Source organism: Malus domestica, chromosome 05 (genome assembly GCF_042453785.1).
Source record: "Malus domestica chromosome 05, GDT2T_hap1".
NCBI classification, from domain to species: domain Eukaryota; kingdom Viridiplantae; phylum Streptophyta; class Magnoliopsida; order Rosales; family Rosaceae; genus Malus; species Malus domestica.
The window spans coordinates 15,922,072-15,935,380 of record NC_091665.1 but is presented as its reverse complement, the minus strand read 5'-3'; the positions used below and the strand labels follow the sequence as shown (position 1 = coordinate 15,935,380).

At 35.9% G+C, this 13,309-nt stretch overlaps 1 protein-coding gene across 2 annotated transcripts; it reads right to left on the bottom strand.

Moving 5' to 3' along the window:
• Positions 1 to 7,168: 7,168 nt before the first annotated feature.
• Positions 7,169 to 11,944, bottom strand: LOC114824803 (peptidyl-prolyl cis-trans isomerase CYP40). Of its 2 annotated transcripts, none has more exons than XM_029102073.2 (10): positions 11,605 to 11,944; positions 10,492 to 10,992; positions 10,209 to 10,296; positions 10,028 to 10,080; positions 9,250 to 9,354; positions 8,921 to 8,996; positions 8,389 to 8,426; positions 8,223 to 8,297; positions 8,036 to 8,143; positions 7,169 to 7,417 (listed from the first exon to the last, which is right to left on the bottom strand). In XM_029102073.2, exons 1-8 carry the CDS (start codon positions 11,773 to 11,775, stop codon positions 8,241 to 8,243), a joined length of 1,089 nt encoding a protein of 362 aa, XP_028957906.1. In that variant the 5' UTR covers positions 11,776 to 11,944; the 3' UTR covers positions 7,169 to 7,417; positions 8,036 to 8,143; positions 8,223 to 8,240. The 2 variants fall into 2 exon arrangements, with proteins under 2 accessions (XP_028957906.1, XP_028957907.1); XM_029102074.2 differs by having other exon boundaries at positions 7,169 to 7,425; positions 11,605 to 11,938.
• Positions 11,945 to 13,309: the final 1,365 nt, after the last annotated feature.

The following is a 13,309-nucleotide window of genomic DNA, read 5'->3' as shown; positions in this document are numbered from 1 at the left end:
CAGTCAAAACCTATCGAATGGTGGTGCCCTAATTCGACAGGGATACACTGAATGGTATTGCTCTGCTTCGGCAGAGGCCTACCGAACAGATCTTTCCAGCTTCAATTGGAACTTACCGAACCCAAGTTTGGGTATGTCTCTCTCATGATCCAATTTCGAGTTTGTTTTTACAACATATGGTAGAATCAAGGCCTGCTAAGGTGTAGCATCATACTCGAAGCGTGATCCTTGGTACCTAAGACCTAAAACTTCAAGAATTAAGGATAATATTCCCAAACCTCAACCTTGCAGAATCTACTTTTGTCTTGATGGAATAGATCATTGGTTATGCACCTGTTTGTGCCCTTACCAATGTTGTTGAGGAGTACCATTCTCGTAGTCAATATGTGAGATTGATTTTGCTTCAGCGAACACCATTGGAATAGCAGAATTTTGACATGAATGGCCTTGTTAGCCGAATCCCCTTAGTAACTTTGGTTTACTTTGTGAACATTTTTCCATGTTCTTGGATTCAAGTTTGGTGTTTGTTTTAGTTATGGATAATTTTATTGATATTGTCCTCAAATATGAGTTAATTGAGTCATGTTTCTCGTATACATGTGACCGAATTCCATTAAACACGTGATTAGGTATGAATGTGGGAAAGTTAGTTGTCTGGATGCATGCAATACTATGCACACTAGCTTTATACCTAAATCACATCTCTAGCAATGACTTCAGGTCCATCCAACCTGATTAAGAGCATTGGCATGCTCCTCGGTTTATGAATGGTACTAAATTACCATTTAAGAGACCTTATATTATCTTCGTTCCGAAAGAACGTCATTGAGTTTTAAAGGATATTTGAGATGGCAATGATCATGAATGAAACCACTGATGGAAAATAGAGTGGAATATCTTTGCACCACCTCTAAAAATGAGCTCGAAGCTTTGATTTGGGGCCAATGGGCTGTCTCCTAACTGGGAACACTCCACATGTGGCTGGCCTGGAACTGGGTGATTAAGCAGTTTACTTTCTTTGGCACGACCTTTTTGGGACATTTAGGTCGAACAATGATGCTACAACGCATCTCCTTACCCAAAGTAAGGATTTTATGCCTACAAGCATACTTTGCCAAGCCTGCTCGTTGGGGAAATTGATTTTCTAAATCATCCCTTGCAAAGATACAAAACAACCCTCTTTTCATACTGGATTCAAGGGAATATATGTGGACTAATCCAACCAAAATGCAGACCATATAAATACTTATGGTTTTGGTTGATGAATCGACAAACTGGTCATATGTTTGTCCACACACATTGCTGCTAAACCTCATGGTCGATTTTAAGGGTTCACCACCCTAATTATCCCATAAAGTCTGGAAAACTGGATAATGCCGGAGAGTTTATATCAACGATTTTCAATATGTATTGCATGTTTTTTGGGTTTATAATTAAACATCGAATTCCCATGTTCAACCCAAATAGCCTCGCATAGTGAACATAAAGCGCAATTTAAATGATTACACGGAGCTTAGTGAACTACCAAGTTTTCGGTTTTCTGCCTAGGGCTATGCAATCTTGTACGCAACTATGTTGGTTCGCTTTGGGGCCTATTGCCACCCAACCTATTCGACGTTACAGTTGGTTACTAGGTACAAACCTGACGCTTCGTATTTACACGTTTTGGGTGTGCATTCCATGTGCCAAGTTGCACCACCGCAACATACCAATATGGGTCCTCAAAGAAGGATGTGAATCTTTGTTGATTACGATTCTCCTTCACACTAGCTCTCTTAGAGCCCTTGCATGTTATATCTTTATCGCTCATTTATGGGTTGCCACTTCAATGAGATAGTCTTTCCGCTGTTAGAGGGAGATAAGAACGTCAATGTTCCTGGAGAATGACTCGAATTTGCATGGATGTTGCCCACTATGTCTCATCTCAATCCCCGTACTGCATAGTGTGATGAATTCTAACTTTCAGAATGTTGCTCCATACACATTCCTCTGATCTAGCTAAAGTGACGAGATCATATACTAGCTATAAACATGCCTGCAAGGTTAGACGTACTTAAGGGACGTCAAGTTAACATCCCCGAAGGGTGTGCCACCCCTGTTGGATGGTTTGGACGTCCCTGTTGAACGGTCCAGGACACCGGTGGATAGCCAATCAATCTGTCTTGGCTTGAAATATGACAGATTACTCGGTTCATAGGATTCACATCCCAAAAGAGGAATGTCACGACACAACAATGAATCTATGTAATAAAATTAGTTTTCATATAAGATACATCTCAACCATTAACTATGAACTAATCTCATGATCTAATCCTGTGTGAAAATATGGTGTCATATGATAGTTGGATTCAGTGGTAGTCATTTTATTGTTTCTTTATAGAACTGTATTCTTCCATTTTCCTCAATACAAAATAATGTCTTAATAGTTTTGAATTTGTCTAATTTTTTGTAAAGATGATCTATGAATGAGGAATTGAAATATGAATGGTTTGGAATATGGGAATCACAAAAAAATGGGTCAATTGGAATATTGGAATCACAAGAAAACGTGTCAAACTGTTCCTATTTGTTGAATTATATATACGAGGAACAATTTAGGGTATAATAATTGTACATAAGAGGGTTTCTCGAATTGATGTGATATAAAATAGCACACAAACTTAAACCCTTTTTTTGATAGTTGTAGTATGTGTAAGTAGGGATCGTTTTAGACTCTTATGACTCAAGACTAACTCAAACCACTCAAAACTATTCAAAACAAACAAATTGACTCAAAACTAACACTAATGATGACTTTGGACGAAAATTGAACTAAAAAGGCTCAAAACAATGTGTATGGACGAATTCTGACTTATGTTGACTCAAAATACTAAAAAGAAGCCAGTTTGGACAGATTCGAACTAAAAGACACAAAATATAAAGGGGGGAGTGGTTTTTGACGAATTTAAAGTAAAAGCAAACAGATTTAAAGACTCTAAACAACTTTGGACGAAATTGGATGTTTTAATGGGTGAATGGCTAGTTAGAGGGTCATTCTCCACACATGACACATATGCATATAAATTGATTTTCAGTTATTATTCCTATTGACCATGAATGATAACACTCCAGATTAACCATGGACAACACTAATTAACCCTCAAATTTTCCTAAGTTCATTGAATCGGACTCAACGTCGCAACCAAATTATTCTTATCAAGTTCCTTACACGAACAACATGATAGAGATACATATCAAAGATCATTAAGTTTTATGAAAATCATAAGCATTGACAAGGCATTCGTAACTATGAACAACATGATACTCCTGCCAGGAATCTACTTAACGCGATCGTGACTAGTGACCTCCACTATTTATAAATATAAGTTCATAACTATTAGGTGAAACTCCCTTATATTTTAGCATCAAATTCATGCATGCAAACTAAGTAGGCCTCCTTAATCAACATACAAGAATAAGTTATGAATTAAACAGTTAAGCAAATTGCATTCACGATTTATGAAATAATAACTGAACGTAATCAATTCATATGCAATATGTTCATGGCTTTGAATTCTCCTCTAGCTAAAACGAAATTAGTTCCTCATGTTTGCAATTAAACAAAGACAATTAAAATTAAACATTGAAAACAAAAGATAGAATACACCTAGAAACGTTCCAGCAATCCAAGCTTGAATGTCAAGGCACGGCTCCAAGGGTATCCTTTCCTTTCTCCCTTCAAAGCTTCAGTACTCTTTATATTTTTTTCTCTTCTCTGAATTTCTCTCTAAAGCTTTCCCCCTGAATTATGCGGCAAATGTGTGTATTTATAGGGCAGATACACGACATTGTTTGTGGAAGAAAATGATTAGTTGTTAGCATTGTTTTAGGACTCCTAGAAATCAGATAAGAGGTGGTTTAATATGAAAAGGAGTCCCCCTTACAGCTGGAAATAAGGTAGGATAAGATAAGGTAAGGTTGGTTAAGATAATGTTCCTTCTTTTTAACTGATTTTTTAGCCTCCAAGTCTTGATTTGATTCTTCCAGATTTGTAGCACATTCCTAGCTTCTTTAAACTTCAAAAATGTCCATCCATTATGCTCCATTCATATGTTGTCCATTCCAAGCCCAAAACTGCTCTAAAATGCTCCAAATTGCCTTTTCTTGCCACTTTTGCCAATTGGACCTACAAACACACGAAAATAGCTTAAATTACTATAATAAACAGAAACTAACTCACTAAATGCAAGAAAACAAGCTAACAAAGTCATATAAATATGCTCCTATCACAAATTTAACTTCTTTAGATTACTCCTCTCTATTCGTTGTGCATGGATTCATTGTTCAGAATTATAAAGATTAATGAGCATCCACTCTCTCTCGCACCTTTCTTTCAGCTTGTTACTGTTCGTCTATTCGGGACGGGCAAGCAGCCCACATACATGAAGAGAAGAAGAAAAATGATGGGGGTGGGATACTTGCTGAGTGTTTGCGTTAAGCAAGGCGATCGAAGAAGGCCACAAGTAGAAGCAACCGATGCTTTGGTCATTTAGTTGACTCCTTACTGCCAGTCTGTGCTTACTGTCATGCTGGCAAAAGCAGGGGTTTCGGCCGGTTTTACCTACTATTGGATTTGAACCAATGACTCTCGTCGTATGAAAGCGCCAAGCTGGGGCAAACAAAGTTGTCTGGCCCTCCACTAGATTAGGAATGCAAATGCCTCCCTTTTTTTTTTTTTTTTTTTATCATTGAGCCCATATTTATAGAGTGTAGAGAAATCAGATCCTACAGTACGAATTGCATGGCTGGCACAATCTGAGTACTATAAGCACGCTGATCATCGAAGGTAAGCTCCGCCGCATTCTCGTTTTGAAGTAAGGCCAAGGAATCTTTATTCCCCCATTGAATCGAGCTTGGCAATGAGATCAAAAGAAAGAAAAAGGCAATCGTGTGATCGAGGGGGAATCGATGCTATGGATTTCTCTAAGATATACCTTATTTCCTAATTTACTGCATATTTTCTTTGAAATTGTTTCAAATCTTCAAAATTCGTATGAAATTTGTTTATTATAATATTATTTTTGTCGGTGGGGACCTAGGGTGTGGGTGTGAGCGGGAGTGTAGGCTCCCCAATATACGAAGATGCAAAACAACCAATGAAATTGTTAATGTTAATGAAGCTTTTGATGAATTGGAGTTGTGACTTTGGATTTGGACCTTAATTTGTGTCAGCAACATCGTAGAAGAATAAATTAGAGTTTTTTTTATTTTACTTTTTCCCACACGTCATTGGTGCACTAGGACTGAAACTGTGAAAGTGTCGAAAAGAGATGTCGTTGAATATATGGTTGATGACTGGAGAGAGAGAGAGAGAGAGAGAGAGAGAGAGAGAGAGAGAGAGAGAGAAAGAGAGAGAGAAAGAGAGAGAGAGAGAGAAACGGAGGGAGCGAGAGAGAAGAGAAAGAGCTTTGGCATGGAGAAAGGCGAAGATTCGCTAAGGAGTAGATGCGCGAAGAGGAAAGAGCCTGAGCGTGTTTCTAAACTCTAATTTAGTACTGAGATTATAGAATGTATTAATTAGCGGTAATTATTTATTTGATAAGGATATGAAACAACTAACTCTGTATTATTAGTTATAACCAATGTTTTATGCAGTGTGCCAAATGGGACCTAAAACTCAAAAGATAAGAATATAAACTTCTGAAAATCAATAAAAACACTCAAACAATCACCCATTTTGAACTGAAATATAAGAGCACAAGAAGACGACCTTCATAAAAAGGAACACAAGAAGACGTCTCCACAGATGATCAACCGATCAACGTCTGTGTGAAAGGTGCACGTGTCTAACCTAAAACAGAGGGGTACACGACCCCTGTTGTGGAGCCACGGAGATCCAACTTGTCACCCACAGAACGATGTACCAATCAATGGGCCAGGTTTCGTCTTTATGTTTTTGACAAAAGTCCACAATTTTTTTTCATTTTTAGCACAACTCCTCTCGGACCATCTCCAATCGAATGGTCCAGAGGGTTAAAAATAACTCAAAAATCATCTCCAACCGAGAGTTAGGCCAAAAAGCTAGTGGACCCACAGGACAAAAAAGGATCAAAGGGCCAACCGGCTGACTATCTTCAACCCGCTGGCTCATCCACTTTTTTATTTTATTTTATTTTTTAATTTCTAATTTTTTCATACACCATTTCTCACATATTTTTTTACCATTTCATACAATCTTACCTCATTTTATTTCAATTCTTCATATTCTATACTATACCCCTTTGGCCCTCGGTTGGAGACGGTTTTTTTGTGCATGGCTAAAACGAGCCCTATGACCCTTGGGCCCTTGGTTGGAGATAGTAAGAAATATGGTCATGTACTGTTCATTAAAATATTAATTTCTTGGAAGACCAGAGGGCTAAAACGAGCCATATGACCCTTTGGCCCTCGGTTGGAGATGATAAGAAATATGACCCTGTACTGTTTATTAAAATATTAATTTCTTGGAGGACCAGAGGGCTAAAACGAGCCCTCTGGCCCTCCTTCGGTTGGAGATGGTCTTAGTAGTTAAAAAAATGGCTTGCAGACAGTTAGTATTACGCTCTAATAATATTTCTTTTTATTTTTGAGTAAGTGATTTTGTGGTCGATTTTCTAAAAAGACGAATTTGAACTACATTATTATCGACCTAGCAAGATTGTACATGAATCGTTAAGAAGATATATTCACACGGAATATTGTTTTGGATTGGAGCTTAATGTTTGGAGTTGATAATCACTTTAGTATTTTCATGCACCAATGAAGTTCAACCTAGCTTATGATTCCAACTCCCTCTGCATTTTTACACTCACACAATTAAAAATAAATTCGAGAAACAATGTTTAATTTTCTTGCAACTTGCAACGCATTCTAAAGATTTTTCATGTATTTCTTGCATTGGATGAGTTTAAAGATGTAGAGCATTGTATTGTGTACTGAGTAGTATTAATTTGAGTACTTGTAAATCAAGTTCTTCGTTAACGGGACAGCAAACTAACCGATAACAAGGTTCAAGTTCAGCTTGAGTTCGCACATTCGCTTAGCTATTCGCAACGGGTGGCACATTAAAAAATAAGTATGCGGACAATACGACACGAATGCGGAAAAAAAATTCCTATTGCAGTCTTGCATATGACATAAACAAGCAAAATACGTGGTCCAAGTAAAGGGTTCTTTATCTCCAGCCCCATACCAACAAATGCTTCAAGCATGCAACATGACAAAATTGTTTGGTTTAAAGTTTGATCAGATTACAACTCATTGGATTTTGCAAGTTTCAAATTTCAGCTGCCTTCCTTGAACCAAAAAGGGGAAAACAAAAAACTAAAAAGGAAGAAGTTCAATTAGATGATCTTTATCTTTACTTCTTTACAGTTGCATTTTCTTGATCATTTGGAACCTGCAAAACTGGAAAAACGTAAGTAAATCACGCATTCACAATCAATGAACAAACCAAATCAGCAGACGAAGAGTTCTTTCAGAGTGAACTCCTAAATTTGTCACAGTTACGTTCTTTTAAGTATGTACAAGAAGCTAACAGGACCCAAATCTAAGTATGAAGTATAGTTGTAACCGAAGTAGTATGAAATACAGTAGTTCTCGTATTAACCAAAACTAAACATTTGACCTTTTGCAATGGCAACATGCTACTAAATTAAATAATAAATTTGGCATACGAGTTTGCGCCAAAGGAAAACCGTACGTCAGTAAATGTGTAATTCAAACAGAACATAGAAGCAACAAAACATAAATGATCATAACTGAATTAACCTATTCTCACAAAATATTTATGAAACTTAAAATACCAGTATATACATAAACGAAAGCATTTTCTCGTCAAATAGTTTTGACTTGTTACTAGAATGTCAACGCAAATCATATTTGAATTATGGTCTTAATTTATAGTAAAACAACACAATATCTGGCGAAAAAATATTAGCTACGCTTATGTCGTATTCCAGCATAACATGTCACACAATGTTTCAGGAAAAAAACAAAGGGCAGATTATGACAGTACCTGGTTTTCCCTCCCGAAAAACAGCACTTGTGACAATAAAAGTCTGCATTCCTTGACACTGGCTATGATTTGGGTATGAAGCATTTGTAAGTTCAAGGAATAGGCAGCCTGTATTTGGAACTACATCAGACAGGAGCTTTATATATCAGCGCACAAGGTGAAAAATTCAAATCAAACAGTGATGTACCGGTTGACATCCAGAGTGCTACTTTTGGAACATCTTGCTGTAGGCCTTTTTCTCTTTATCACGTCTATCAGCAATCTGCAAAAGAAATGTTTAAACGCAGTTGATTGTAAGTTGACCGTAACATCTATAGTCGCAGAATTTTTCAAGTCTGGTTTTATATACAAACCTTCTTCTTTGCAACAGCATACTCCTTTTTAATTCCAGCTGAACATCAAAAGTAAACCATAGCAAGTGTTAGCAAAAATGTAAGCCTAATAAGAAAACATTCTCTCGCTTCGTCCTTTCAAGAAACTTCTTGCTACTTGTATTTAATACTGCTAAATGCTACATATTGAAAGTATACAAAAGGTTGGATCGACATTGTTCAATTCCATTACCAATCACTTTTTATTTTATTGCTCTCCATGACGTGATTATAGAAAAAGAAAGCAAACATTTATCGTATACTGTTATTATCTATTGAACACCCCAAGAAAACTCTCTTTCTTTTTTTTTTTTTCCTTTTCATTTTTGAATGACAGCTACAATGCTACGCTCCCTCAAATCAAGTAGTTTGATCTACTAATGCTTGGCTCATGAAACTCTATCACCAGAACCAGTCAGAAATACAGGCTAAAGCTCCGGGCTTCACCCCATGTTTTGTTTAGCCACTGGTATCAAGATATATCATCAGGCTTATGAGAAAGGACTGTCCATACCATCATTTGGCTCCAAATCCAATGCTTTTTTGAAGCTTTCAACTGCAGCATCAACATCGTTAAGCGCCATGTATGCCTGATATGCACAAGGAACAGTCATTAAGATTCAAGAAAACATTGCAATTGATAACTCATAGTTAACTACCAACCACAATAGTAAAGGTAAAAAAATAATATTTTACTAGTAAATGATAACACAGGCCAGACCACACAGATAAGAAACTGGAAATATAGAATTAAATGCACCAGGAAGTGAACTAATGCAATGTCATGAAGCTTAAATCGATCAGGGCCACCCTGGCATACATGCATAAACCCAAGATACTAACCTGACCTTGTCGAAACAAAGCTTTAACATTATCTTCTCCATCCCTCATTGCAAAGTCAGTGTCTAACAGTGCCCCTTTCAGATCCCCCAACTTCAACTTACAAGCCTATAACAACATACCAAGCTTGGTTATTAGTTAAAAAAAGGTGCTAGGAATACAATGAAATCGGGCAAGAAGAAAGGTATTAGGTAGGCTTTTAGAAGGAAAAAAAAAAAAAGAGCATGAGAACATCACCCCTGCACCCCACCCCCCAAACAAAAGACAACAGTTCATTTAGGAAGACTTTCAGTAGTACTTTAACTAAAAAAATATTAGTTCAATGACTAAATTGGAAAGTTAACTAATATGATAACTTGAACGCAATGGAACTTTGTTGAGCTTTGATCACACAGAACAGTACTACATATTACTGCAGTCCAGCCAACACTTTATTGATATTTAAACCTTTAAGAGACCCTGTGTTTGACAATCCAAATTCAGATATATTTGTCGTTCTGCCATTATCAAGAGAGCATACTACTACCTCCTTGCAATTTTAACTAATAAGCTTAAAATACAATACTTTAAAGCTAACACAAAAAGATAACTTGCCACTCAATACTACGGTCTAGTGGTATTCCTCTTCACTTGTAAGTGAGAGGTCTTAGGTTTGAATCTCGTGGATGGCGAATTCGATACCAAATTAGGTTGCCCATTGTGTGGCTTAACCAAACTCCCCCCCCCCCTTTTAGGGTAAAATGTATCGTTGTACTAAAAAAAAAAAATACAGATAACTTACAGAGCTGTTTGTGAAAATCTGTGACTTGGTCTTTCTCAAACTTGAACTCTTCTCTGCAGAATCACAGGGAAACGAAATAAATCATGAGATGGACTGGAAGCCTTGGAATTGGTAGCAAACTTGTATTCCAATACGACTAAGGAAATAAATACATAACATAATTTGAGAAAAGCAGGTTCACCTTCATCAATTCCATCTTTCTCCCAGCATATATCCAGATAGCGTAAAGACTTGCGATATTTTTTAAGAGCCGTCTTATAGTCTTGTTTCTGTGAACAGTAAATATCAACTTTTTCAGTATAGTATTACTGTTTTTGTTAGAGGCTTGGGCAAAAGCATTCTAGAACAATGTTTCCTTAACATTCCAAAAACATATCTTAACAAATAAGTTTCCTGATATATAACTCAATATACCAAATTAGAAGATCAACGAAAGGCTGTAACTAAACATGACGCCTCATTACCTTGTAATATTCGTTTCCGAAACCCTTAATTGAATCTACAGAAGTCATCCACCAAGAAAGATCTTCAGGAGTCTCATCAAGGTCAGCAGGCCAATCAGGATAAACATCACCATCCTTGAAAAGATTAGATATTCCATCATCTTCTCCCTCAGGGATTTCTCCACAATCGGCAACTATAACATCCATAGTGGGGCAATCACCATCAGCTGTGGTTATGTGCTCAATTGAGCGGACAACTCCCATTCCTTTAATTACCTTCCCAAATACAACATGTTTCCCATCCAAATGAGCTGTGCGAGTTGTCGTGATGAAAAACTGAGACCCATTGGTGTTCAGACCAGAATTAGCCATGGATAACATGCCTTTCCTTTCATGTTTCAATTCAAGATTTTCATCTTCGAATTTCATTCCGTAGATAGATTCTCCACCAGTACCATCTCCAGCGGAGATATCACCCCCTTGTATCATGAACCCTTTAATGACACGATGAAAACGAACTCCCTGACATGACACGGAAACAGCATATGAATATATGATTATAACATCAATACATTTATCCCAAAGGCAGCTTTAAGAAATGCTATACAAACTTTAAAAGCACATTGGGTACCAAAAATAAACAAGCTTGAGCTACAATACGAAATCATTTTGTAACCCGATTGTTCGGCCTTGTTAACAAACTTTCTCTTAGTTTAGACAGTCTGACGAGGGCAAAAACTCATCATTGTAGCAAACAATTAACCCTTTTTTATCAACAGTTGCAATTCTTTGTTAAAATGTCCAAAAATTGCAAAACAATAGTAACTAAATGAGACTTTTCAAGAAAGTAAATGAGACCTATGGTAAATGAACTTCAGAATACTGAAACTGGTTGTACACAATCCCAATCACAAAAGCAAAAAGATTGCGGCTTTTGCATGATATATATGTTTAAACTAAGATTAATCAGGTTATTAAACAAAACCCAATAAAAAAATTCAAAATCCAATAACTTCTGCATATCAATCAAGAACATCTCAGTATCTTGCATCACAAAAACAATAAATAAAAACAACCCAGATAAACAAACACATAGCAAAAGACAAATACAGAAAGCAAACAAAAAGAGAGGACCTTGTAATGGAGAGCAACACCAGTGTTGGGGCCAATGCCCTTCTCACCAGTACAGAGAGCTCTGAAATTCTCAGCGGTTTTGGGTACCACATCGTCGAAAAGCTCGACCACTATTCTCCCTTCGAGCTCTCCTCCTATGCTAATGTCAAGAAAGCATCTTGTCCTCCCCATCTCTCTCTCTCTCTGAGTTCTAGACTTTTCTTCTTCTGTCTCTCCCAGTTCTCTCTCAAACTCAAAGTGTATATAGTGGGAAACAGAGTTTAGTAAATCCCTATTTATTTCCGTCTCTCCTTCTGCCCGTGCCGACTGCTTCAATGCCGCTCTCTTTTGATTGGTTTTTTTTCTTTTCTTTTCTTATTTTTATTTGCCACTTGCTATAGGCCCCTTAAATTGTCATTCTATGAGATGTTCTAATTTTTGGGGAAAAAAATTAGCTGTGATATTTAGGGAAACCAATAAGTTCTAAATTTTATGGACAACGAAAAAAGTTCTGGATTTTATTGAATTCAGGGTGCTCTATTGAGTTTCGATTTTGATATAAAAGTTTTCGCATTTAACTTAAGAGACGAGAGATGTATATGTGGTAGGTCAAACGATAGGTGCATTGCATGTATATGTTAATAATTTAAGAAAAATATACCTATGAATATAGAAAGTACATAACTCGTTTTGCAATCCAACCAAACACAAGGGTTAAAGCTTTCGCTGAAATTGGATTATCCTAAATTTTGGGCGCTCAAGGCGAGCAATTAAAAGGAGTCTCCTAAGTCATCCATTATGTTGTACCATTATAATAATGGTTCAAACCAGAGTTGTAGTTGTCATAAATTTACAGCAATGATTATATTTCAATCGTAGTGCGTTGTACTATACATTCATATAATTTATCGCTTTCAGTTTTTTATTATAGTAATCTAGTATTATATCATATTTTATAAATGGGAACTGTTATTGACACTTCAAAAATATCATTTAACATTCTTTACAAGTGTATTTTTCTTTCTAAATATAAAAAGTTTGAAGTATAAAATTAGAATTTTAGAATGCCAATAACAATTTCCTTATAAATAAGGGTTTGTAAGTGTGTTGTATGTATATAATAATGTTAATAATTGAAGAACATTATACCTATGAATATGGAAAGTGGGTTGTTGTAAGAATGCTTGTTACACGTTGATCTCTTCATGTTTATTCATACAAAATAAACAAGTTAACAGGCTAGAAAAAAAAATATCCAAAAGTCAAACGTATTGGTGAAGAAAATGTTGCCTAAATGTTAAGACATAACATATAATAAAAATAAATATATTAATATATCGTGTGTGTTTTTAGTTTAAAAAAATAAACAATAAAACAAATCACTAACCAAGGGTGGTTACTTAAAATAAACTAGCGATATGCATAATTACTTATACATCATATATATATATATAAGTAAATTTCAATGTATTTCTAAAAATGCTAAGAAAAGTAGTATATGAATTTATGATTTATATTTATATATTTTAATAGCGATTTAGATTTATTTTGGGATATTCTGATATAGGTATTTGAATTTTGAATTTTTTAAATCAAACATATGTAGCTTTTAAACTTTTGATCAAACATTTTTCTACTAATTTTTAATTAAAAAATTATTATTGTATTATATTCATTTTATGAATTAGTTCACAAAATAATATCACAAATCTCTTAAAACCACAAC